General features: G+C 42.3%; 1 protein-coding gene across 2 annotated transcripts; it reads right to left on the reverse strand.

Annotated features, from left to right (window-relative positions):
- On the reverse strand, positions 1-26,932 carry LOC123754082 (coiled-coil domain-containing protein 174). 2 transcript variants are annotated; one of them, XM_045736252.2, is made up of 8 exons: positions 26,819-26,932; positions 21,095-21,300; positions 15,905-16,007; positions 13,028-13,158; positions 9,963-10,065; positions 4,043-4,175; positions 3,706-3,918; positions 1-1,118 (listed from the first exon to the last, which is right to left on the reverse strand). In XM_045736252.2, exons 1-8 carry the CDS (start codon positions 26,828-26,830, stop codon positions 526-528), a joined length of 1,494 nt encoding a protein of 497 aa, XP_045592208.2. In that variant the 5' UTR covers positions 26,831-26,932; the 3' UTR covers positions 1-525. The 2 variants fall into 2 exon arrangements, with proteins under 2 accessions (XP_045592208.2, XP_045592216.2); XM_045736260.2 differs by lacking the exon at positions 26,819-26,932 and adding an exon at positions 26,575-26,617.
- Positions 26,933-27,824: the final 892 nt, after the last annotated feature.

Genomic DNA, 27,824 nt, shown 5'->3' on the forward strand with positions numbered 1-27,824 from the left:
TTAATAGTAAATTTATATTTTATAAATATCTTGGGTACATATAATATTCAAGTGTCTTAAACATGAAGCTGTACATGTATTCAGTGCTAAATTGGGAAATATTAAATATTACAACAGTTAATCCTTAATGTGCTAGTCTTACACCTCTTAATTTTACATATAATCTCTCACATGTATGTGAGAGATTGGAGCCTGACTGCTGAGTGGATGGCGCTTCGGATTCGTAGTCCTGAGGTTCCGGGTTCGATACCCGGTGGAGGCGGAAACAAATGGGCAGTTTTTCACTCTGATGCTTCTGTTCACCTAGCAGTAAATAGGTACCTGGTAGTTAGACAGCTTCTTCGGGCTGCTTCCTGGGGATGTGTAACAAAAAGGAGGCCTGGTCAAGGACCGGGCCGTGGGGAAGATAAGCCCCAAAATTATCTTGTGAAAACCTCAAGAAGATGTAGTGTATATTTACTCACCTTAAAAAATTATTTAAAGATAAATTTTGTTAAAAGATATAATGTATTAATTTCTACAATGTTACTTATCATTCATTTTCCTCAAGTGAGCCAGTCCCTTAATAATTGCATTCTCCACGGCCGCTTCTTGACGAACAGCACCGCGTCTTTTACCTTTATACCCAGAAGGTCCATAGTACTCATAGGTGGAAGGTGGTGCAAATTCAGACTTTCTCTCTGTTTTGTGATATCTATTGCTATTATCTACACTAGTATCCATTTGATCAGAATCTAACAATTGACTACCATAATCATTCTGGCTTTGTGATTGTGAATGACAATGAAACTTTGAGGCATATTCATTGTGTGTATTGAAAGATGGGAGTGCTCTAGACCGCTCCTGTTGACTAGATTGACGTTTCTTATGAGAATCGTAGAAAGAGGGTGGGGCAAATTCATTATTTCTCTCTGTTCGTTGGCGATCTACCCATTCCTCCTGTGACAGAACTGCAGTCACGCCTTCCTTTCCAAAATCCCATTCTCTTACTGAGGGCTTCTTCTTTGATTCTGTTTGATCTATATGTACAACATCAGGTGTGTCTTCTGATGTTTTCAGTACGGGTGGTGGACCAGTTGCTTCATCATCAGATACAGGTGGGGTCTTCAGCTTATCTTCTGTAAATAATGACAAAGGAAAAAAATGAAACTAATGCATTCTTAGTTATAAAAAATTTAAGCACAAAATTCAGTTTAATATTATAATTTCACTATACAGTACTAGTCAAAAGTATGCACTTCCTAGTGTCAGGCAGTGCGTTCTTATGGCAAATATTGGATGATGGTCTTGTGGGTAATTACCTATAGGTAAAAGGTTTTAGCTATCTTCTTGATGGGGTTCTGGGAGTTCTACTCCCCATGACTTGACTTGTGAGTCGAGTCGAGTCAAGATGTATGTAATAGCTACATGATGACAAGGAAGGTGTTAAAACTCTAGTGACCACCACACCAGAGACAGTGGTCTTCTGGCTGTCATCATGAGCAATTATGTGCTGCATTTTGCTCTGTGGCTGTCTGTTGTTTTTTGGCACTGATCAGTGGTTCATGTGGTATGACACCCACCAAAGAAATAAACAAAATAAAGAAAGCAGGCCATCAAAGTGAGGAGATAAGCTAATTGTTGGGTGTAACAAGCTCATGCAAGTTTTGAGAAATTTGATCATTTGTCTACAGAGTGGGCGGAGTTCACTAGGTGGGCTGTGAGGCTTCAGTCTATTGAAGGCAGCAGTGGTTTGTTTTGACTCGCTGACTTTCTGGTTGCCTTACCCAGTAAGGTGGTGAAATGTCTGCTTCCTGTACCTGTGTGAGAGGGCCAGGTTCTGGTGCTGGTTCCCAGTAGGCCCAAGAACTCTATGGCTGATGCCACCTGGTGGATGCGAACCATTCTCAGTGTATAGCTTCAGGGAGCCACCGGGCCTCGCCCAGAAATAGGCATTTCATTACATTCAACACTAGTTTTATGTGGTAATTGTTTATCACCCAGACACTACTGTTTATTTTTTCTTTCATTTTTCTTCTAATGAAGATTTGTGGTTTGTTTTGCTTCACCTTCTGGCCAGTTGTTATCATTTTTGGGTCAGTCTCTAATCCCCCAAGTTTGTCTTGGCTCAATGAGCACACCAGATTCTGTTTCTGGTGTTTTATAAGTCTGAACAAGTCCATACAATCATACCATAAAATAATACTTCTTAAGGACATAAACAGTCTACTTACATTTATTAGCCGGGATAATCCATCACTGAATGAATTGTGATTAAACTGTCTTGTTTTCAAGAGCTATAGACCTGTTATTGTATGCATTTAAAAATCCTACAAAAATATTTACACATGTTGACCAGACCACACACTAGAAGGTGAAGGGACGATGACGTTTCGGTCCGTCCTGGACGGACCGAAACGTCGTCGTCCCTTCACCTTCTAGTGTGTGGTCTGGTCAACATACTTTAGCCATGTTATTGTGACTCATCGCCTGCATATTTACACATCTTTACAGTCATGCAGTGAGTTGTAGCAGGCACATGGTACATCATTACAACTTACCAAAACAATGGCTTTCAGGGAGGTTTTATTGCACACACATCAATAGTGTCAACATCAAAATCCTGGCTGTTATAAATACCATCAAATTTTTTTTGTACTAGTTGACTGAATTTTCCAGAATACAAACTAGTTTTCAAGTACTTTTCAGCAACTCCTTTGTAATGGACAAGTGAACAAACCCCAGAGGTGTTGATGGACTACGCACTATACTGGTGTTCCAGTACACTCATGTGCTTCAGGCACAGTGTTCTCACTGCTCTGCCTCTCACAAGATCAACTAGATCTCCTTGTTGATGGGGCATTATTCTCCGAGGTGGTGTGCTCTGCTTCATCATCATGTATACCAATCTGCCGAGCGTTTCCTCACTATCGGCTTGCTGTTCCTGCTCAGCTTCTTTATTGCTTTCAAAACATACTATCTGAATCTTCAAACAGAGCACTATAGTATCATGGAGACATAACACACAGAAATCACAATAGCGTGATGCATCAAATGAACAAATCCACAAGGGCCGTGATGAGGGTTCGAACCTGCGTCTGAGAGGATCCCAGACGCTGCCTTAATCAACTGTGCTATTTGTCTATCTCCATAAATGATTTGTTCATTTATGGAGACATGGTTTCTATGAAAGACTGAGATCCCTTGTCAGCAGTACAACATTCTCTCACACTTGTGCCCCCTTGACTTTCTTGACACTTGCTTAGATACATTTTTGGCTTTTCTTATCCATTGTGACTTTGTATATGCTATCATAAAAAAGATCCAACATAAAATATTTGGTTAGAGACGAAAAAATGGAAATCACAGGAACAAAAAATATCTGTTAAGATTTGATGTGATTATGTGATGTGCTCTGTGGTCCCTCATATACTGAATATGAAGGCTGTAAGCTGTGCCAACACTGTGGCTGCGTAGTTCAAGAGTTGCCTACAAAATAGGAGATTAGATAATGGTAGAAGACACCATTCATTTGATTTCCTCAATTCATTCACTCTTGTGCTCACAACAATTAAAAAGAAATAATAACTTTTTTACTCCATTTCACTCTTCATTATCATTGCGTTTTATCTTCGACTCGTATAAACCTACCAAATTTAACTTTTCTTCTATATAAATGTAACAAATAAAGCATTAACAGTTTTAATAATTTTAGCAATTGTGTACCTTTAATGGGTAACCCCATCTTCAGTCTTTTTCTCTGGCGAACCTTTTCAAGGCGAGTACTTAACAGCTTTTGTTGTTTAGATGCAGCAGCCAACTTTGCAGCCTCTCCCTGCTGCGTCTCGTTCTGGAACTCTTTCAGCAAGTCCATCTGCTCCTTTCTCCTTTTTTCATCACTAGAGAATTTCATAAAGCCAGCACCGTGCACTCGTGCCTCTATTGGAAAAGAAATGGTTACTTAGCTCACAGAACTGTAACTGTATCTAATAACATGATGTTTATCTCATCAATATCTTTATAACATATGAAGGATTAAAATAATTTTAAATGAGATGCTTACCATCAAAGAGAACATCTTGATAATGTAAATCTTTCTTAAGGGCATTACGTTCCTCCATCTGTTCCCATTTCTGTCGCTGAATCTCTCGACGAACGTCCTCTGACCCAAGATCAGGTTCTTCCAATGTATCATCCTGTTATAATGATCACTTTTACAAATTATGAAGCGAAATAAAGTGACAATGTATTAACAAAAGATATATTTATAGTAAACCTTATCCAAGATCCATGGTAACCTTAACATTATTGCGCCCCAGGCGTGCGCTCCACGTGTATGCACGAAGTGGGCCTGGCGGTGCGGGCGAGCGCTCAGCGACACTAAATGTGTACAGTATTCTCGTTTCAGTTTTCTCACCTTAATTCTTGTGCTATATCGCTTGTTTTGGTATCATTGTGTTCACAATAGAATTCCCTACAGTTGTATATGCATATAAGGTCAAAAAGCCAAGCTTGACTCCCCACAGCAAAGCCTAAATTTGGGAAAAGTTACCCGTGAGCGCACAAAATCAGTAAAATGTGTATACTCGTTTCAGTTTTCTCACCTTAATTCTCATGCTACATCGTTCGTTTTGGTATCAATGTGTTCACAATTAAATTCCCTACAGGTGTATATGCATATATTGTCCAAAAGCCCAGCGTGACGTTCTTAGCAAAGCCTAAAGTTACCCGTGAACGAGAACCAATTATCACACCCGCAACCTAATGTGTATAATCGTTCAGTGTGATAACATCAAGTTTCGTGTTACGTCGCTTGTTTTGGTATCAAATTGTTCACAATATAAGGCGCGTATTTTAAAACTAGTCCCATAATAATAAAGCAATAACTGGAATTTTAACAAATATTTTAATTTTGGACGATCATCATAACAAAATTATTTATATCTTTCCAGTGTTCTGACATAAAATTTTGTGTTACATCTTTAATTTTAGTATCAAATTGTTCGCAATGTAAAGGCACGTATTTTAAAACTATTCCCATAATAATAGCACAATAAATAAAATTTTAACAAATATTTTAAAATTTTGACCAAAAACGTATTTATAATCTTTCAAGTGTTCTGACATCAAGTTTTGTGTTACATCTTTCATGTTGATATTAAATTGTGCACATTCTAAAGAAATTTGAAACTATCTACCGAAGTCGATCGGATAGAAAATGAATTTTATACAAATATTTTTTGTATTGGACGTGAGCAGTGTCCAAAGCTAGGACACGAGGGAAAAAAAGTGGACACGAGGGGTGTCCAAAGAGAGTGATAATGTTTTAATATATGAGTAATAAATAGAGATGTTTGAACATTTTCTGCCACAATTTTTTAATTGAATAATTATGCACCAGAAGAAAACACACACATAGTTATGTCTGTTTGAAAACATTAGTGCCAGCAAACAACATTGAGGTTGCCTCATACACAATGGTTCAGAAAGTCACGTATATTTGGTATATTTTGTGAAAGTGATGGATTCAATTTTCTTATTTATATAATAATTAAACAGAGAGCTTTGAATGTAATAAAATGCTCTATCCTGTGGAGTCTTGAGCAGCTTCACTCAGTTTATGGCACTAATGCCATAGACCGACCAGGCATGCAACATTGTGTCTTGCCTCCTCAGAGCAGTAGGCTGCACATCAGCGATCAACTCACGATTTGAACAAAACTTTCCACAAACATCCAGGATCATGGATGCAAGTCACATCCAGGATCATGGAAAAGCTCAGCGTCGAATGCAATGAAACCAACTCTTTCTGGAAGAGCCCTGGTGGCTACCTGAAGCTATCTCACCAAGACTGCTCCTCACTACTGGACCCGAATCCTTTACAGTGCCTTTCCGTTCTATGTTATGATTTGACTGCATTTTGTACGTGGTTTCCGTTTTTATATTTTCATTTTTTTTCCATAGTGCAAGAGCTGGAACTTATCTTCATTAACCCCTGCACTGCACACCTGTTTTTGACAAAACTTCATAGTGCAATTGTTAAGGACATATTTATGTTGTTTTATAAATATTCAGGTAAAGTTAATGTCAAAATGTTTCCAAACTCAACCATTTTCATTTCAAAACACAAAGAGTGATGAAACATTAAAAAACATTAAAATATAGCTAATTAAAAAAAATAGTACAACTCTCAGAACGAGATTTCTCGGTTGGCGCAGCACAGTGGTTAAAAACACCGTATTATTTTCTGTAGCCCGTAGAAAGACCTGATTTACATCTGATTGGAGGTTTGCCGTGTCCTCTATGTTGTATACTCTCATATAAATCCTAGTGTCATCTGCAAAGGATGATATAGTGCTATAGCAGATCTTGCTAGGCAAGAAAGTAGATGAGATGTATGTCAAATTTTGAGATATATACAATAAAGGCACACAAACGTTCATACTAAAACAAATGCAGGACCAGAGAGAGGGCCAGAGATGAAAAGACAAGAAAATGGGTTCAATATCAGAAGAGGCCTAACCCACATACCAGCACTACAAGCAAGCAAGAAACAAGTACACAGCAGCGAGGAGAAAAGGCAGAAAGGAACTTTGAGAAAAGTATAGCAGACAAATGTAAAATATATCCAACCATTTTCTATAAATTTATTAAAAACAAGCTGCATGTAAAGGATAAAATCCAGAGATTGAGAACTGGGAACAGGACTACTGAGAATTAAAAAAAAATGTGTGAAACGCTAAATGAACTGTTCCAAAGTGTGTTTGTACAAAATGAGGATTTCAGAGAGCCGGACCAAATACCAATTCCAGAGCACGCCATAGAATACATCTCAAAATGAAGTGATAAATTACACACAGAAATCACAATAGCGTGATGCATCAAATGAACAAATCCACAAGGGTCGTGACGAGGATTCGAACCTAATGTAGGTTCGAAGAGGCTGCAAGATCCAAGTAAATTCAGTAGAATTTCTGGTTGCAATTCTTATACCATGTCGTAGCTCAGTCGATTAAAGCAGCATCTGGGATGCTCTCGGACGTACAGTAGGTTCGAATCCTCGTCATGGCCCTTGTGGATTTGTTCATGAAGTGACAAAATTGCTCAAGGGGCTAGGAAGAAATAAAACAGTTGGACCAGATGGAGTTTCACCTTGAGTGCTGAGAGAATGTGCAACTGAGCTGAGCATTCCACTCCAATTAATATTCCAGACATCCTTGTGCACAGGAATTTTAGCAGATACATGGAAAAAGGCAAACATGGTACCAATCTATAACAATGGTAGTTGAGAGGAACCTCTAGATTATAAACCCATGTCATTAACAAGTGTGGTAGTCAAAACACTAGAAAAATAATTAAAGCCAAATGGATTGAACACCTAGAACGTAATGCCATAATAACAGACAAACAGTATGGTTTTCGAACAGGAAGATCCTGTGTAACAAATCTACTTAGTTTTTATGATAGAGCCCCAGAGATAATACAGTAAAGAGGTGGTTGGGTTGACTGTGTCTACCTGGACCTAAAAAAGGCTTTTAACACAGTCCCATACAAGAGACTGTTCTGGAAACTGGAACATGCTAGAGGGGTGACACGGAGATTTCTGAGAAGGATGAAAATGTTTCTAACTGACAGACAGATGAAGGCAGTAATCAGAGACAATGTATCTAACTGGAGGAGTGTTACTAGTGGAGTATCACAGGGCTCAATTCTTGTACCAGTAATGTTCATTGCCTACATAGACCATCTGCCAGAAGGAATACAAAATTATATGAACATGTTTGCGAATGATGCTGAGATACTGGGGAAGATATGAGATGCAGACGACTGTAACGCCCTTCAAATTGATCTAGATAAAGTAAGTACTTGGAGCGTCAAGTGGCAAATGGAATTCAATGTGAATAAATGCCATGTTATGGAATGTGGAATTGGAGAAAATAGACCACACACAACTTACAAATTATGTGGAAAGGAATTACATAACTCTAATAAAGAACGAGACCTGGGGGTCATTTTGGATAGTAAACTGTCACCAGACAAACATATAAAGAACATTGTGAGAAGAACATAATGCCTAAAGAACATGCATGTGACGCTTTCCAACTTCAGACTTGCTTATAATTATATGGATGGTGAATTACTAAAGAAACTGTTCATGACTTTTGTGAGACCAAAATTGGAATATGCAGCAGTTGTATGGTGCCCAAATCTCCAGAAGCACATAAATAAACTGGAAAAGGTGCAGAGGCACGCTACAAAACGACTTCTGGAACTGAAAAACAAGAGTTACGAGGAGAGACTAGAGGAGCTAAACATGCAAAAACTAGAAGATAGAAGAAAAAGGCGATATGATCACCGCTTATAAAATACTAACGAGAATTGACCAAACTGACAGAAACCAGCAACTTCCCGAACAAAAGGATACAGATTCAAGCTAAGGAAACAAAACAAAGGTGCTAAATTTTTTTTAGAAAGTTTTCTTTTGCAAACAGAGTGGTAGACGGTTGGAACAAGCCAAGTGGTGAATAGTAGTGGAGGCCAAAACCGTCATTAGTTTGCAAGCGTTATATAAGAAAGAGTACTGGGAAGACGGGACACCACGAACGAGGCTCTCATCCTGTAACTACACTTAAGTAATTACACTGACAATTAGATAGTAGAATTTTGTACCAGTCACTTTAAAGTGTCCAAAATAAATTAAGCTAAAAAACAAACTTAAATATTCCTAGGCCTAATATAGCACACATATGTACTATATTAGGCATCAGATAGCATGTATTAGACCTAGGAAGGTTAGGTTAGGTTAGTTTGTCGCTGCAACATAACTAGAAAATCATTTTCCGGTTTGTCCAAATACAAAAGTACCAGTATCTACTGTCTAATTGTGTTGTATGTGGGTATATGTACTGTGGTCCTCAGCCTTCCTACAAATGTTACCACAACAGGAGGATGACTGTAGTATTGTAGCTTCAGGGCGCCACAAGGGGGCTCACTGTAGTATTGTAGCTTCAGGGCGCCACAAGGGGGCTCACTGTAGTATTGTAGCTTCAGGGAGCCACAAGGGGGCTCACTGTAGTATTGTAGCTTCAGGGAGCCACAAGGGGGCTCACTGTAGTATTGTAGCTTCAGGGCGCCACAAGGGGGCTCACTGTAGTATTGTAGCTTCAGGGAGCCACAAGGGGGCTCACTGTAGTATTGTAGCTTCAGGGAGCCACAAGGGGGCTCACTGTAGTATTGTAGCTTCAGGGAGCCACAAGGGGGCTCACTGTAGTATTGTAGCTTCAGGGAGCCACAAGGGGGCTCACTGTAGTATTGTAGCTTCAGGGAGCCACAAGGGGGCTCACTGTAGTATTGTAGCTTCAGGGAGCCACAAGGGGGCTCACTGTAGTATTGTAGCTTCAGGGAGCCACAAGGGGGCTCACTGTAGTACTGTAGCTTCAGGGAGCCACAAGGGGGCTCACTGTAGTATTGTAGCTTCAGGGAGCCACAAGGGGGCTCACTGTAGTACTGTAGCTTCAGGGAGCCACAAGGGGGCTCACTGTAGTATTGTAGCTTCAGGGAGCCACAAGGGGGCTCACTGTAGTATTGTAGCTTCAGGGAGCCACAAGGGGGCTCACTGTAGTATTGTGGCTTCAGGGAGCCACAAGGGGGCTCACTGTAGTATTGTAGCTTCAGGGAGCCACAAGGGGGCTCACTGTAGTATTGTAGCTTCAGGGAGCCACAAGGGGGCTCACTGTAGTATTGTGGCTTCAGGGAGCCACAAGGGGGCTCACCCTGATATTCAATGTTGGTTTTGTCACATTACAAATAAAATCTTACTCTCCACACCATTTATATTATTAAACACTGCACTTTGCAAACACTCGGTCATGGAAAAACACTCAGTCATGGGTGTGACGGCAGCTTTTCCAATTCAAGACAAAATTAGGGTCACACATTTAATAAACAAAAATATTGAAGATCAGAAATGTTTTACACCTTACTTTATTGATGTCCTTGGCAAGTTTCTTGTCTTGTTCCAACATTTCCGGTAAATCTTTTTTCATACATTCGCGAGTTCTGCCAAAAGCATCGGTGTACTCCACCCTACCATGGAAAACAGAAAATGTATATATGCTGGTTAATATTGTAAATGATTAGCCACATATGCAGCATATACTCTATATTAATTTGATTCTTAGTCTAGCACTAATGGCAATGAAATGTCTCTTTCCAGTGGATCCTCAGTTACTCCCCAATGCTACAACGTGGAAACTTCCAAGAATTGGGAGACACATTAGACAAACTCATGAACGTATACCAGGAACCACGACTAAAATCTGGCTACCACAAAGAGGCTTAGGGAAGCCTGGGGGATCAGAGATCACACAAGAGAACCAATGGAAAATAACCACCAAAACACAACTGCTTGGAAACATTTGTAACCCTAACTACAATTTAACAATGTAAATGCTCATTACCAAGGTGCACTTACCAATTGGTAACACTTGTGCACCAGCAGATGACAGCCTAGGCAACCCAGATCATTCACGAGCTGCCATAAAGATAACCTGGCAACCCAGATCATTCACGAGCTGCCATAAATATAACCTGGCAACCCAGATCATTCACGAGCTGCCACAAAGATAACCTGGCCAGACCATCAAGCAGGCAAGAAGGCGTGCTTGACATGAGGGAGGTATCTCAGTTGTACCAACCCAGAACCAAGATCATAAACACCAGGAAGAGAACAAATCCACAAGGGCCGTGATGAGGGTTTGAACTTACGCACGGGATGTCCCCAGACGTGCCTTAGTCAACTGTACCACCACATGGTAAAAGAATTACAACCTAGAGTGCTACTGCCCAGGTTGTGCTTCGGAAAAGCTACGGGATCCTAGTGAGGCCAGTAGCACTCCAGGTTGCAATTCTTTTACCATGTGGTGGTATAGTTGACTAAGGCGCGTCTGGGAACATCCCAGGCATAAGTTTGAACCCTCATGACGGCCCTTGTGGATTTGTTCATTTGATACATCACGCTATTAAGATTTCTGTGTGTATCAGGAAGAGAAAAAGAGTAGGCAGCCATGGATGCATACAAACACCTATGCAAAGTTCCAACATGTACAAGGAGCACGGTTAGGTGCGATGGTAATATGTTAGATAACAAACAACTAACTCCTACAATGCTCATCACCAGACCTCTGAGTACAAGGTCCTTGTGCTAAGCAAATGCAAGGCAATTCAAGAAGAATCAGCTTGTAGTAGGAGAACCTGAACCTTTAGAGCAGGTAACTCTGGTGAGTCAGGTGAAATGTATGTCAACTACCCAGGAAGGAAGCCTGGCCCATGGTCAGGGTGAAATACAAAATTAGGCCATATGCAATATGGGTGACAAACAATTGTGAGGGAGAAAGGAAACACTAATAAGGTAATGTTCCCTGGCAGAACTAATGTTCCTTAAAAAAATGCGGCAACACCACTTAGCTTAATCCTTAAACGGTGCAAATCGTATATACAGTATACGATGTTGGTCTAACTGCCTGCACAGTGCACATCATATATGTACTTTTTAAAGTACCGCATAAGATTTAAAAGTCCTGCGCATTAGAGGGGGCACCCATAGAAAACGGGGGAGGCGATAGTAAACAGCCGCCATCTTGGAAAAAATCCAGTGTAGGCCGCCATGGAGGGAAGGCTACAGTTTAGATCAGGATACCATGGCGGGCGCATCCTCTCCTGGCTCACGACTGCACTCAGGAAACTGCTCCACCCAGTCATTGTGAATGAATGGCTGGAAATTCACAATGAATTATTTCCAGAAGCTGAGCAAAGTTACAATGATGACTTGGACATTGATAATGCTTATGCTTATTCTCGGGACACAGATGAGTGATACAGTGGTGGCAACACTGTGCCTGCCTACAGGATGAGGCCTACACCATGACCACTGCTGCCTCGCCCTCGTGCCATACCTCTCTCCACTCCTCCACCACCAAACAGTTCATGTGGGCATGTGCATCATGATGTTGCTTTGGGCCACCAATATGCGGAAGATCACTCATTTTCCGGCTTTAGTTATGTGGAATCTGGTAATAGTTTCACTAGTCCTGTGGCTAATGGCAGGACTAGTCACAGGACTGTGGTGTTACCAGGCAGAGTTTTGCAGCGTATGTTGTTCGCCCAGGCAAACGCCCCCGCATGATATCACATGGAGAAAATGAGGAACAAATGCCTTCATCTTGAGTTCATGCCTGTAGTGTGCATAGTAGATGGGCTTCATCTCCTGGTCATCGGAGTTTTGTAGGTACAGTACAATGATTCATCACTGTGGTGTTGATGTAGCATCACCCAAACACCAGATGTACTTGTGTGGCGTGATAATACAGATTTTGTTTCACAAATCCCTACATTTAATGATACAGATGTTGGGGTTACAGACCTTTTCCCATATACTGGTGAGGACATGAGCAAAATTTATTTTGCAGCATATTTTGCTGAGCCACTCAGTGAACATTGTCCAGGAAACGAACAGGTACACGGCCAATCTCATTGATAATGAAGGAATGTTACAATATTCACGATTTCAGTGTTGGATTACAGTGTCTATTACTCACACTACGGGAACAAACTGAAGATGAGGGCAAATATGTTGAAGATGAGGGCATTTGTTCCTCATTTTCTCCATGTGATATGATGCGGCAGCGTTTACCATATTCACAATTACTACCGTAGGTAAAATGTACATGTTTCTTGCACTATGTATGATGATGAAACATTGCGTAAAACACGTCATCACCGATTACTTGAGCAAAGACTTATGTTTCAACACCTGTTTTCTGCAAATATATGTCTCATGACAGGTTTGTGTTACTTCTAAATGTCCAATAATGGTGCAAAAACCTGTATGTACATATTGAGCGAGTGCATGTATTTATTGATGAAAAATCAGAATACATATTATATTTGCTGAGAAATAAAACATTTGTGTGTGCATAATTATGACACAAATATGAGAGTCAACTCGCATCAAATTATACACAGTTGATATATACAATACAACACATACCACTTATCTTCCTCTACTGGGGTGGTATAATCAGCAGTGCTGGCAGATTCTTTCTTGCCTTGCTTTTCTCTTCTCTTTTCCTCCAAGCTAGATATCTTTTTTCTTTCCAAAACATCATTCACAATTTTCTTCTGCAAAATAACACATTTGAAAGAAGAAAAATAAAACAGCATCACAAACTTGTATGTAGGTTAAGCTTGATTATATAAAGCAAAGCGGACTTATGACTAGGGTCACCTAAGGATATTTTCCTGTGTACAAACTTCATTTTAACTTGGCTGCATGAATACAAACAGAGCTGGCTTGAATCCAATTGGCCAAATTGCCCCAACCCAGCCTTGCACTAGGGTAATCTACTCTAGTATTGTCAAGTAAAACTGCCTTCTAATAGAGCCAAATGGAGGCACTAAAGCCCAATCTGCCACCAGAGTTTTGAACCCCCCATGAAAATGCTTCAATTCCTTGCCTCCTACAACAGGTCTACCGCACTTCCAAATGTATTTATTATTCTTTGGATTTTCTTGACACTACCAGTGACTGTAACATCAGGAGAAACAAAATCCTAAAAGACTTTGCATAGAAAGAAGCAAGAAAGTTAACTTTTCTAGAAGAAGACCTATGTAGCTCCTTGAAGCTATGTTATTGACATTACTTCATATTAAAATCCCTTTCTTCCTCTTTCTTCCTTCATGATTTTCAGAAAATATTTGGACCATGGGCTAGTTCCCATAGATTTAAAATATGCTAATGTCATCCCTATTTTCAAAAAAGGCAGAAGGAGCTCGGCAGAAAACTACCGTCCGATCAGCTTGACATCACACATCTGTAAATGTGGTAGAATACTAGAATGGATTAAACAATGGTTAAAATGAAGAAAACAAAGGGTTGTGCTAAATAGGAATGAATCTGGCCGGAGAAATGTGGTGAGTGGGGTACCCGCTAGGGTTCATTTTGGGGCCAACCCTTTTTGTCATATACATCAATGACAGATGAGAATATTACAAACCACATCAAATTTACCACTTAGGGTCTATCAGATTTTCAGATGATAATAAGATTTATGACAAAGTGGGGAAGTGAAAATTATTTTGAAACCTTACAGAGAGATCTACATGAAGTCCACAAATGGTCAGAGAACTGGTAAATGCTTTTTAATATCGAGAAATGCAAGATCTTGTATGTGGGGAATACCAACCCACGTCAACTAGGAAATTAATAACATTACCTTGCAGCAGATTGATGAAGAAATGGACCTTGGAATCAAAATCCACCATTCACTAAAAGTTGCACAACAGGTGGGAGCAGCACTAAGAATAGCTAACCAAACCATAGGAATACTCAAGTATACCTTTAAGGAAAAGAAGGTAGTGATTCAACTGTTTAAATCTCTGGTACTTTATATTACACTTGTATCCAGGCATAGAGACTTCATCTTCAGAAGGACATGGCTGCTCTGGAGAAAGTGCAATAATTGACAACAAAAATCATTCCAGAACTAAGTAAACTCTCATACTTGGAACAAATGAAGGCCACAGAGCTAACAACACTACACGCCAGGCATGACAGGGCAGATCTCCTCAAAACTTTTAAAATATTGAACATTTGGAGGATGTTGATCCTGACAATTTCTTCAAAAGGTAAGATGTAACACAAACAAGGAGCAACAGTTATAAGCTCACCAAGTCACAATGTAGGACTGAAAACAGGAGATGCTTTTTCCCCCACAAGGTGAAAGAAACCCATGGAACGCCTTCCTTCCAAAGCTGTAAATATAAAGACTATAAAATTTTTAAATCCAACTAGAAAATCATCAGGGCAAATGTGAGGACCTTTGAGAAGCTGCCAACATCCTGTTCTCGTCAAGGCCATTACTGTGTTAGGGGCCCTCGTGTAAATTCAGGTATAAGGTCACATTAAACAAGGACAGTTCTGTTTGGCTTACTAGGGACCTGTTTTAATAATTAGATTATTATTATATTATAATAATAATATAATTACTGTAATTAATAATTATTGCTCACCCTTCTGCTGGATCATAAAGAAGCCAGCCTCGGTGAAAGGGGGCTATGACGATCTCTGTCTGGAACCCGTAGGTGCAGGGCTCCGATGTCCACCTCCTGGGGGCTCGTGCTGCCCAGGCTCTGCTTCAGGAGGTTGGGGTCGTTCTTGTCCTTGCTGGGGGTGGTTCTTCCCCGGCCCTGACCACGGCAGTCTCTGGGTTTGGAGTCCCTGTGCCTTCTTTAACCACCTTCGAGGTAAACCCCAGAGCTGGAGCCTCTAGGACAGTTCGTAGTTGCCTTCAACCTCATTCTGACAGTTCCTGCGAGGCTCTAGAACCAACCATATTGGCGTTTACCCTTCCATTGGAGACATTCTGTGCCATGGAGAGGGGGGACCTACTGCATGGCTTCTTCCCTGTATCAACCTACCCTGGCTTTGCACCCTGGAGAGGCCACTCCAGACAGACAACTAGAGTGCAACTCCATAGTCTCCTGAGACTGCAGGATGCCTACTACTACTGGGGACCAAAGACAGAACCTGGCCTCCTTCACAGAGGCGCAGAGAGTTAATGACAATCTGCCACATCACCAGAAAAAGCCTCCAGAAAGTCTGCGCAACTTTACAGATACTGAGGGTTCACAGAAAATGAAGCCTTAGAAACTGCCAAATAACTCCATTAAATAAGTCACATTGAACAAGGGATTCACTCAAACAAGCACAAAACTCATTACTACTGATTACCACCACCACCACCAGGCATCCTGGCCCCGGATCCCAGCCAGCTCCCCAAGTCAGTTCTGTTCTTGATGTTGGTGACACCACACAAACATCATGAACGGAATGCTCATAATTCACATAATTCACCTTCTTACTTACCTGAAAGTCAATAAGATATCTTTGGTTAAGTGCATCATCTTCCAGAGCTTCCATTCCACCATGTAGCCTCTCATACATGGCAGCCTTCTTCTCCAAGATGGATCTGAGGAAAATATGCAGTTTTAGTCAACATTTGCATCCCGTTGCATGAAGGTATTCTCTATGCTTTTCATTGATGCATCTTGATTAAAATTAAGTAATTATCAAAAGAAGGCACCAAGCTGGGGAGACTATGTAGCAATAAGCTGGGGAGACTATGTAACAATAAGCTGGGGAGACTATGTAACAATAAGCTGGGGAGACTATGTAACAATAAGCTGGGGAGAGTATGTAACAATAAGCTGGGGAGACTATGTAACAATAAGCTGGGGAGACTATGTAACAATAAGCTGGGGAGACTATGTAACAATAAGCTGGGGAGACTATGTAACAATAAGCTGGGGAGACTATGTAACAATAAGCTGGGGAGACTATGTAACAATCATGATTAAAGGAAATGCTCCTTTTTTGAGCTGTTTCCCTAGCCCAAAAAGTTTCCAGGCTTGTGTGTCTTGACATTTCCACACACACAAGCCTGGAAACCCACTTCGGCCAATCATCAGCCAGATACCCACACCCACATACAGACTGGCGAAGCGACTCAACGGCCTGCTGACTCCTTATGTCCCTTGCACCTTCAGCCTGAAGTCTCCAAAGGAATTTGTTGACTTACTGCAGGGAACACGGGCCACAGGGATAAGAGCCTCGTTGGATGTAGAATCACTGTTTACCAACGTACCTGTCGATGAAACAATCGGGATGATAGCCGACAGAGTGTATCGTGATCCGGCCTGTACTCCTCTTGACATACCAGAAAACATTCTAAGGAAACTACTCCAAGCTTGTACTAAAGAGGCACCCTTCTTGAGCCCGCATGGGCACATGTATAAGCAAGTAGATGGGGTCGCCATGGGTTCTCCCCTAGGTGTCCTGTTTGCGAACTTCTACATGGGTACCATCGAACAAAAGGTCTTAGCCGACATGAACTTGAAACCGGCCATATACTGCAGGTATGTTGACGACATTTTTACACAGGTACCTGATGTCAGACATCTGCAGGAGCTGAAGGAGGCATTTGAGCGGAATTCTGTGTTGCGTTTCACTTACGAGATGGAGAAGGATGGGAAGCTGCCCTTTCTAGATGTAACAGTCATGGAAAGGAGCGGAGGTTTCCACACTGCAGTCTACACTAAGGAAACAAACATAGGAATGTGCCTCAATGCCAACAGTGACTGCCCAGACAGATACAAGAGGAGTGTCGTTAACGCTTATGTCGACTGTGCTCTCAGCCACAGCTCAGGATGGAAGCAAGTCGATGAAGAACTCTGTAGGGTAAAGCAGGTCCTAGTCAACAATGGCTTCTCCAATGGTTTCGTTGAAGACATCATAAGAAGGAAGGTGAAACGCCATGCGACCTCTGAAGAGACAACTAACACAACACCTGTACCCCCTATTAGACTATTTTACAGGAACTTCTTTTCGACAGCTCATAAAACGGAGGAAAGGGTCCTGAGAGATATTGTTAATAGAAACGTTATCCCTACAGACAAAAATCAGAAGATACAATTGACGATTTACTATAAAACCAAGAAAACGGCCAACCTACTCATGAGAAACTCTCCAGACACAAAGCAGAACGCTTTAAAAGAGACCAATGTCGTCTATGCCTTCAAATGCCCACTTGGGGACTGTAAGCCTCAAAGAACTCAGTATATAAGCAAGACAACATCTCTTTCCAGGTGATTAACGATGCATAAGCAACAGGGCTCCATTAAGGAACATATAATCTCTTCCCACAACCAGACCATCACCAGAGAAGTCTTAACAAAAAACCAGCATTGAATGTAATGAAACGCCATTTTCTGGGTGAGTCCCGGAGGCTCCCCGGAGCTATCCAGGCTGAATGGATATGTATAACTTTCTGGCATCAGTCAATGTGCTAGGAGTTCTTGCCTACCAGGGACCACGAGCCAGAACCTGGCCCCCTCAGAGAGGCACGAGGAGCAATGGCCTATAGAAACCCCCTTGTGATTGGGAGCATTCTATGTCTGCCATCGACCGGGACAGGCACCTAGAAAGATAGGCGCCCCAAAACAAACCCCCATTCTGGTGAAATTATTGCTACCGAAAGCCGAACGAGTGGACAGAACGCCCCAAACAAAATTATCAAACTAGCATGACGTCGTCACGTCGCCGCGCCACCGTCTGCGCAACCCCCCCTCCCCGAGAGGGGGAAGGGGGAGCCCCAGACCCTCCACGCCGGCGATCCAACTGGCAGTTCTTAGGCTGGATGTCAAAATACGCGAAAACGCCGCTGACCGGAGGGAGGGAGGGATGCCGGGGAGCGTCCGGGACTCACCCAGAAAATGGCGTTTCATTACATTCAACACTGGTTTTCTGAGGGGAGCCCCGTCGGCTCCCCGGAGCTACCTTACCAAAAGATAAGTAAAACAGGGAAGGAACCGGGAGACAGATACCACACGTCCTAACTGAACAACCAAAACCAGAGACAAAACAAAGACCAAAACGAGAAGAAAAAGACCACCCAGGCCAACGACCAGGACGGCCCCAAAACTCAAGAGCAGACCAGAGGGGAACAACGCCCAGGACAGCAAGTGGAATGGAGCAGAAGGAACCGCAACACTGAACGCAAGCAGGAGCGGCTCTGCCAGCACCACCCAACATGAGGTGACAGGACAATCCCAGACAACGGTCCCAGAACAACCCCGAAGGGAAGACAAACCAACCCTATCAAAGACCGAAGGACCCTTCGCAGTGATAGGAAAACCAAACACCGCCCCCTAGACGAAACATGCAGGTGGGAGACCAATAACGAACCCACCTGTGCCGACACAAACGACGAGAAACGAACACCACGATCGAGAGTGCAAAACGCGAATCTAAAATCAGCGACCATGCAACCCAAAGGAGCAACAGAACCAGCTCCAGCAGGGAAGAATGATACACGCATCCCCGAGGCATCCAAGAGGAGAACTACCGAGGACGAGAAACTATAGGAGAAAATCCAAAATGGTAAGCCAGTGGCACAATGAGTCACATACAAGTCTTCTGCTGCATAATGCACGAGTAGAAAAACAACTTGAGAACAGCATCTGTGGCAGTAACTGTGGAAAACATGACAAAGGCCATGGAGTGTCTAGGGCTGGAAACCGAAATATGTTCAGGACTACTCAGAGAAGATCTACTCTCTACAAAAAGAGCCTCATTCGAGCCCTGTAGTCCATTGACACCATAATTGAAGGCAACCGAGACACCTGGACATGAAGCAGCCCATCCCCATCATCACTGGGCAGGATAGAAGCAAACAGAGCACTGCTGATAGCTGTGAAAGGGTCCACTGAGAAATACCTGCAAAACTGAGGTAGACTGTAAAATTAGGGCTTGAATACATCAACCCCCTACCCTCCCAAAGAAAATAGGGAGCTGTCTGCCAGTCAGTACAAAGCCAGGACCTAATAGTAGTAGGCATCCATCAGTCTCAGGAGACTATGGACTTGCACACTGGCGTCGGCCTGGTCTGGAGTGGCCTCACAAGGCGCAAAGCCAGGGTAGGTTGATTCGGGGGAGAAGCTGTTACCCAGGCAGCAGGTCCCCCCTCTCCACGGCACTGAAAGTCTCCAATGGAAAGGCATACACCAATACATTTGGTCCCAGCGCCGTCGCAGGAACTGTGAGTTCCGGGGTTGATCTCGAAGTTGGTGAAAAAGGGCACAGGGACCTCCAACCCCGGAGACCGCCGTGGATGGAGCCGGAGAAGAACCACCCCATCAAGGGTATGAAAGACCCCAGCCTCCTGAAGCAGAGCCTGGGCCGCACGACCCTCGGGAGGTGGACGTCCTGGTCCCGCACCTACGGGTTCCAGACAGTGATCGTCACAGCCCTCTTTCACCCGAGGCCGGCCTCCTTCAAGACCAAGTAGAAGGAAGAGTGATAATTATTAAATACTGGTACAACAATTATTATTATAATAATTATTATTACAGTATAATAATTATTATTACAGTATAATAATTATTATAATAATAATATAAATATTTAATAATTATCACTCTTCCTTCTACTTGGTCTTGAAGGAGGCTGGCCTAATAAACCTAAACTTTATGCCTAAAAACCTAATACTTTACAGCAAACAGGAAATGAAAAAGGACCTGAACTCAAAGGAGGACGAATCAAATTCAGACAAGCATCCAGCCATGCAGTAGAAACCAAGGTAAGTCCTGCTGAGCCCACACTCAAAAGAAGATGAAACAATGGAAACCTATACAGGGAAGGGTTTTCTGGGAATGTATATTCAAACCATTAACCAGAACTCAGAAATGCACCTGCAGAGAAATGGAGATTTCAAACTGTACTGGGATGGAGGATAAGGGAACATGTTGGTATTAAGCAACAAACCCTGAGGGCCATGAACCAAGCTCCAGAGCGGGTCAAAGGGCAACCACAGACCTTTCACTAACAACCCCCCAAATACCTGGCAGCTTCACCCACTGCAAAGAAAGATTACAGAAATAAAGTTAATTATATTGGCCCTGCAAAGCTGCAAGTGATGCAGATTGAGACTAGGCAACAAGTAACTATTTCCAACTCCATTGATCCTATAGTAGTAACCTAAAGGTTAACTGGCGGTGATCGGGTAATGGTTAGCTTTTTGATAGATCAATACTGTAATTAGCTTTCTTTATGTTTGTAATTATCAGTTGGAGGTGTTGAGAGCTTTCACTGCTCAGTGGTGTCAGAACAATTGGCATTCCTTGTGTGATGGTTGAGATAACTTCAACTGTCCCCTTCCCTACATGACCAAACCATTTGAAGAATTCTTTGATAGGGTGGGTCCCCTTCCCTACATGACCAAACCATTTGAAGAATTCTTTGATAGGGTGGGATACAAGTTGACTAAGGCCTGGTGTGTGAGCAGTGTTCAAGGAAAACCTGGCATCTAGCTCGGGGTGCAACCGAGATGGCCTTGCTTGGAAAAGAAGCATATGTATTGCATGTGAAAAATTCTGGGATTTGCAGGATTATCATGTGAATATAGTACAATACCATGCAAGGAATGTAAAGTTCCAATATGTACTTGTCTTCATTTAGTTCTTACATCGTATTTTATATTATAAGATGTTGACTTAATACCTTGCTTTTTCTTCAGTTATTTTCTCCTCTTCCAATTGTTCTTCATCCCTAGCAGCTCTGGCATTAACTCCAGGATTAGAGGACTTCAAAGTTTTTGATTTTATGGTTGGCTTATCTCCATCCCTGCTAGGTAGTCCTCTCTGTCTAGCTCCAAACCTGCTTGCCTCCTCACGTTTCTTATGGAGTTCAGCACGCAATCCAATAAGCTACAAAGGGAACAAGTTGCTGTAATACAAATTAACTCATTTACTTGATATAGTTCATGTTATATAGTACAAAATTATGAAGCTGTTCTGAAACACAAGTTTTCCTAAACATGAATGTTAAAATAAATATGGTATAAATTATACATATATTATAATTACTCCCATGTCCCACTTTAATCGGGTGGGAAGGCATCAACCTGCAGGAGAAAATGTGAGCAAGAAAGTAAAAGAATGTTACAGATAAACATTTACACATTAAAAATCTCACTTGTCTACTCATTATACTCTAGCGATTTTACCATTCAACTCCCTGGTGTAAAATAAGTTCAAATGTCCGATTTCAAACTCAAACGAGTTCCTCCCAAGTTTCCTCATAAAATTCCTTAGATAGGCTTTAAAATAGGGTCCCGGCAGTACAGTCGGGTTCGTTCCCAACTAACAATCGAGAATTCCGGGTTCGAATCCCAGGCGGGATATGAATGTTTGGACACATTTCCTATCACCTAATGCTGCCATTCACCTGGCAGTAAGTAGGTAGCCAGGAGCTAGTCAGCTTGTTGTGGGGTTGCATCCTGGGCGGGGTCAGTAACTTGACATTGGGGGGGGGGGGCCACCTCGATATAAGCCTAACATGTATGATGTCAGCAGTTTCAAAGCATTATATGACAAAGAGTGCTGGGAAGATGGGACACCACGAGCGTAGCTCTCATCCTGTAATTACACTTAGGTAATTACACTCTGGCTGCCTGTCTCTTACACAATGAATCACTATTGTTAACTATAAAATAAAAGAAAGATTGACATCCAATTTTTGGATGCCAAATGTAGGGTTTTAAGCCTTGGTAATAATATACAGTATTGTAGTTACAAGAAATAATGAGGAAAATGACAAATATCAGTGCAATAAACTATTTTTTTTTAGTCATGATTAGTAGAAATTTTAAGTCAAACAAGTATATAAATCTTCAAATATTCAGAACAAGGCAAATAGATTACTGGTGTTCGTATCTCGAAGCATTAGCACTTCCCCCCTCCTCCCCTGATTACTTACTTCATTTTTGTCACAGCCTTGTTAGGCTTCACTTAGATTATGCAGTACTAAATGGCAAAGTGAATCCCAGGAATTAGAAACCTTTCTTAAAAGAAACCAATTCTTCTACTGTAAAATGTGCTTGTGAGACCTATTGCAATCTGCAGGGGTTTGTGTGAACCACTTTTGTGAGTGGTGAGGCATGTCTGGACACACTGGATAAAGTCTGCACACATTTTGGTTGGGAGTGCAACCACCAGGTCTCTGTGAACACTGGCCTTGTTGGGATAAACTGGGAACGGAATCATTGCTCATCTAAACTTGGTAAAGGAAACAAGTCATGCTTCCATCTTGCCTGGTTTTTCAAATAAAACAAATAAAATTGTTTTATATAAATGTACAAGGATATTACAGAATTATTTCTGGGCCAATTTTTGAATACTGATGAATTACATGAATAAAAAATTGGCTTCAAAAACCTACCTTACCAAATCTAACATAACCCAGCCTAACCTAGGGATGATCCCAAGGACACAGTCCACACAGCAATCTGTGCACATAAAATTTTTTATTCTCCAAGACATTAGGACCTAAAATATGAAGAATCAGTCAAGCTTCTTGAGATCTTGAGGTTATCTTGAGACGATTTCGGGGCTTTTTAGTGTCCCCGTGGCCCGGTCCTCAACCAGGCCTCCACCCCCAGGAAGCAGCCCGTGACAGCTGACTAACTCCCAGGTACCTATTTTACTGCTAGGTAACAGCTTATACAGTACACTTCTTCGTTACGGTACATGCAATTTGCTTGAAGGTTTTCTCCTGATGACTGCACAAGTCGTAATGTCGAGAGATGTGTCACAGTGGCGTGTCAATATTTATGATTTGGCAAGGCTTGAAAGCAGTTTCTTAGAGTTAGACTTGATGCACTTGGTGTAGAGGACCGGATGTGGTGTTGATGGTGGCGCTGGTCATTGTTATTGTTTGGAGCTAAGTTACATTTTCTGTGTATGATTCTTTAGGTGGTGAGAGTTATACGTGTAGGTCACATATGGCCCAATTTTTTGGCTGACTGGAGATACTGAATCAATGCTTTAACTACTTGGTATTTTATATGAAGTGAGAGGTCTCCTTCCCTTAATTTGTGCTCGATGTTACAAGATACTTTAATAACAATGAGAATTTATTGTGTTGTACTGTCCCTCATTGTGTTGAGGGACAGGCAGCCAGTGAATATATGTTAGGCTTATATTGAGGTCTGCTCAAGGTTAACTACTGACCTTTTACCAGGGTACAACCTGACAACAAGCTAACACCTGGGTACTTATTTACTGCTAGGTAAACAGATGCATTAGGTGTTAGAAAACACATTCAACCATTTTTGTTCTGTCTGGGATTCAAATGCAGAGTCCTGACTGAGTTGAGAGTGAACCTGCCTGTACTACTGACACCCTTTCAGGGTCATAAGTTCTTGTTTGAAATTGTGGCACCGTGATGTGTGAAACAGTGAAGGCAGTATTTGTCTCTGGAACATGGCAGTGGATACCACGTTCATGTATATCTGTGCTGTATGTATAGCTGTGGGCAGCAGTGGATAGGTTACACCACCCCCACCCCACCATCCAGTGGGCAGTGGTGGATAGGTTACACCACCCCCACCCCACCATCCAGTGGGCAGTAGTGGATAGGTTACACCCCCCCTTCCCATCCAGTGGGCAGTGGTGGATAGGTTACACCACCCCCACCCCACCATCCAGTGGGCAGTGGTGGATAGGTTACACCACCCCCACCCCACCATCCAGTGGGCAGTAGTGGATAGGTTACACCCCCCCTTCCCATCCAGTGGGCAGTGGTGGATAGGTTACACCCCCCCTTCCCATCCAGTGGGCAGTGGTGGATAGGTTACACTGCCCCCATCCAGTGGGCAGTGGTAAATAGGTTACCCAGCCACCCATCCCCTCCAGTAGACAGTGGTGGATAGGTTACACCACCCCCACCCCCATCCAGTGGGCAGTAATGGTACAGCCACCCCCGCTCCTCCAGTGGGGAGTGGTAGATAGGTTACACCTCCCCCCATCCAGTGGGCAGTGGTGGATAGGTTACACTGCCCCCATCCAGTGGGCAGTAGTGGTACAGCCACCCCCCCCCCCCCTCCAGTGGGCAGTGATAGATAGGTTACACCTCCCCCCATCCAGTGGGCAGTGGTGGATAGGTTATACCACCCCCACCCCATCCAGTGGGCAGTAGTGGTACAGCCACCCCCCCCCCCCCCTCCAGTGGGCAGTGGTAGATAGGTTACACCTCCCCCCTTCCAGTGGGCAGTGGTGGATAGGTTATACCACCCCCACCGCCATCCAGTGGGCAGTAGAGGTACAGCCACCCCCCCCCCCCTCCAGTGGGCAGCGGTGGATAGGTTACAATGACTCAGTTACCACCTACAGTTAGCAAACTCTGAGAAAATTTAGCAAAGACTTCAGGTAGCAGATCATTTTGAATGAAATATTTACAAATTTCTTGAACATTTGTTTTATAATTGTTTCTGAATTCACGTATCTTTTTGCACTCCATCACGTAGTGACGGAGGGTGTGCGAATAATTTTGCTGACAGTTTACATTTGGTCAGGTCTACATCGGCAGATAATAAGAATTCTGAGATACTTATAACCAAGTCTATGTAGAGCAGTAGTAATATCTAGGAGCCTATTGATTTTATTGGATGATATACAGATGTGTGGCTCTTCTTGCATGATAGGATGATGACAGATGACAGATTACAACACACAGTTCAATGTATTATTGCTGTTTTTGTTGTAGTGACAGCACAGGGCCGCATGTACTATACCTCTTGGTTCCCAAGAGCTAGGAAAAAATTCTTAAGCCCATAGGCTATACATCGCGAGTCGGTGAAAAAAAAAATGCAGTACCTTTTGGGTGATAATTGCAAAGCACAGTAGGTGCTTGGTGACACACAAGTGTCCTCCAGGGAGGCAAGAGCAAGTGTCCACCCCCACACTCACAGACCCAACTGGAAGACTGTCTACTGACACCCAGTGAACCCAGACAACACTGCATCAAGCATTGTGTGGGTAACTGAATAAAGTTGAAGCCAAATGGCTAAAGCATGTGGGCTAAGGGGTTAAAGCACGAAGACCCCTAAAACTCAAAAAACCCAATCGGGGAAAATTCACCAACATCCTCCAGCAGAGTACAATAGTAGCCAGGTGTCCACCACACACTGTGGGAACAACAGGAGCCCACTAAGAGCCACAACTCCTGGCACCTATTGGCCTAGCCGGCACTGGACACCAACTCCCTGGGTCCGTCTAATTACCACAAGCTACCACAAGCTACACAAGCTTCACAAAGCTTCCTGGCAATATGTTAGTAATGAATAAATATATATATTTTTTTTTTTTTTTTTTTTTGATATATACAAGAGTTGTTACATTCTTGTACAGCCACTAGTACGCGTAGCGTTTCGGGCAGGTCCCTGGAATACGATCCCCGCCGCGAAGAATCGTTTTTTCATCCAAGTACACATTTTACTGTTGCGTTAAACAGAGGCTACAGTTAAGGAATTGCGCCCAGTAAATCCTCCCCGGCCAGGATACGAACCCATCACATAGCGCTCGCGGAACGCCAGGCAAGTGTCTTACCACTACACCACGGAGACTGCTATTAGGTTAGGTTGACCTAACCCAACCTAACCTAACCTAACCTAACCTAACCTAACCAAACCTAACCTAACCTAACCGACGCTTGGATCGTCGACTTGATTTTGCGTCACCAGCTCTTTATTTTCGTTTAATTTCCTTATAAAAAGATACTTTTTCAGATTAAAATTATGTTTTTTCGTGTTGTACATTCAGCACCAAAATTATAATGAGTAAATATATCATATTTATTCATTACTAACGTATTGCCAGGAAGCTTTGTGAAGCTTGTGTAGTTTGTGGTAATTAGACGGACTGAACTCCCTGCCTATGGAACCAGCCAGAAGATGGGAATAAAAATAAAAGAAATATCATCTTTTGTGTCCCAGGCAATAACGGCACCAAGCGTCAACAAGCAAGCTGGTTATTGCCAAGAGGCAATAAGTGCATTCTGTTAGCCAGCGGTCCCAGGATGGAGCAGATCCCAGACGTCCACTCAAGGCTGAACCAGGAGGCCCACTTCAATATAATGTATATTATTATATCAACAATGAGTTCAAATAACCACAAGTACAGTTTCTAATCTAATCAACTTACATATGCGGTAAGCGAGTCTCATCATTTCATTTGTGTATCATGACCCTCTCCCCCCCCCCAGCCCACACCAGCCAGGAGGGGGGGGGTGTGCACCAGCCACTATCACCCACATTTACTACCCACAGTCACCCCCAAACTGGGAAGATTTGACTAAAATATCTAGTAGAAGACGCGTGTTTTATCGTGAATTATTTTTCTTCTTCTACTTTAGGGAAGGTGTTGAGGCCGCCTTTACCATACTCACTCCGGACTCCATGTTGTTGTTGTTGTTAATGGGTCGGGGGCAGCTACAGCACGAGTCCCACCCACCACCTGGGTGGAGGGCAGCTACAGCACGAGTCAGATTCAGATTCAGATGATTCAGATTCAGATTCAGATGTTTATTCAGGTAAGGTATATACATACAAGTGATGTTACATTAATGGATTGATATATAGATAGAGCTAGTACATACAAAGCCTAAAGCCACTATTACGCAATGCGTTTCGGGCAAGAAAAACATTAATATCTAGAACTTAATACTAATTGAGCATAAAGAATAAAAAGTGTTGAGAACAAATACAAATAAAGATAAAAAAAGGGGGAACATGACTGAAAAAGCAGCACAAATACAATAGGTTGACAAACAGTGTTGATTAAAAAAAAAAAAAAAGAAAATAACAGACATGGGTTGACAATAGAGGAGTGAGGTAGATTACAGGGAATTTATTAGGTAGTGTTTAGTTTTTATCTTAAACTGGTTGAGAGAGGTACAGTCTTTAACATGGTTGGGAAGGTCATTCCACATTCTGGGCCCCTTGATTTGTAGAGCATTTCTAGTTTGATTAAGTCGTACTCTAGGAATATCAAAACTGTATTTATTTCTGGTGTGGTGCTCATGGGTTCTGTTACAACCTTCTATGAAGCTTTTAAGATCAGGATTGGCATTATAGTTTAGCGTTTTATATATGTATAATACACATGAGAGAATGTGCAGTGACTTAATATCTAACATATTAAGAGATTTGAGTAGGGGTACCGAGTGATGTCTGGGGCCAGAGTTGGATATTGTTCTAATAGCGGCTTTGTGTTGGGTAATTAGAGGACGTAAGTGATTTTGGGTAGTAGAACCCCAAGCACAAATACCATAGTTGAGATAAGGATAGATAAGGGAGTAATAGAGAGTCACCAGGGCAGGGCGTGGTACATAATATCTGATCTTAGAAAGAATGCCCACAGTTTTTGAAACTTTTTTTGATATATTTAGAATG

Source organism: Procambarus clarkii, chromosome 1 (assembly GCF_040958095.1).
Source record: "Procambarus clarkii isolate CNS0578487 chromosome 1, FALCON_Pclarkii_2.0, whole genome shotgun sequence".
NCBI classification, from domain to species: domain Eukaryota; kingdom Metazoa; phylum Arthropoda; class Malacostraca; order Decapoda; family Cambaridae; genus Procambarus; species Procambarus clarkii.

Coding starts and splice junctions, on each gene's coding strand:
- LOC123754082 (XM_045736252.2), bottom strand. Junction 16,008..21,094: donor ATAACTGAAGAAAAAGCAAG/GTATTAAGTCAA, acceptor TATTTTCCTCAG/ATCCATCTTGGAGAAGAAGG. Junction 13,159..15,904: donor GATATCTTATTGACTTTCAG/GTAAGTAAGAAG, acceptor GTTATTTTGCAG/AAGAAAATTGTGAATGATGT.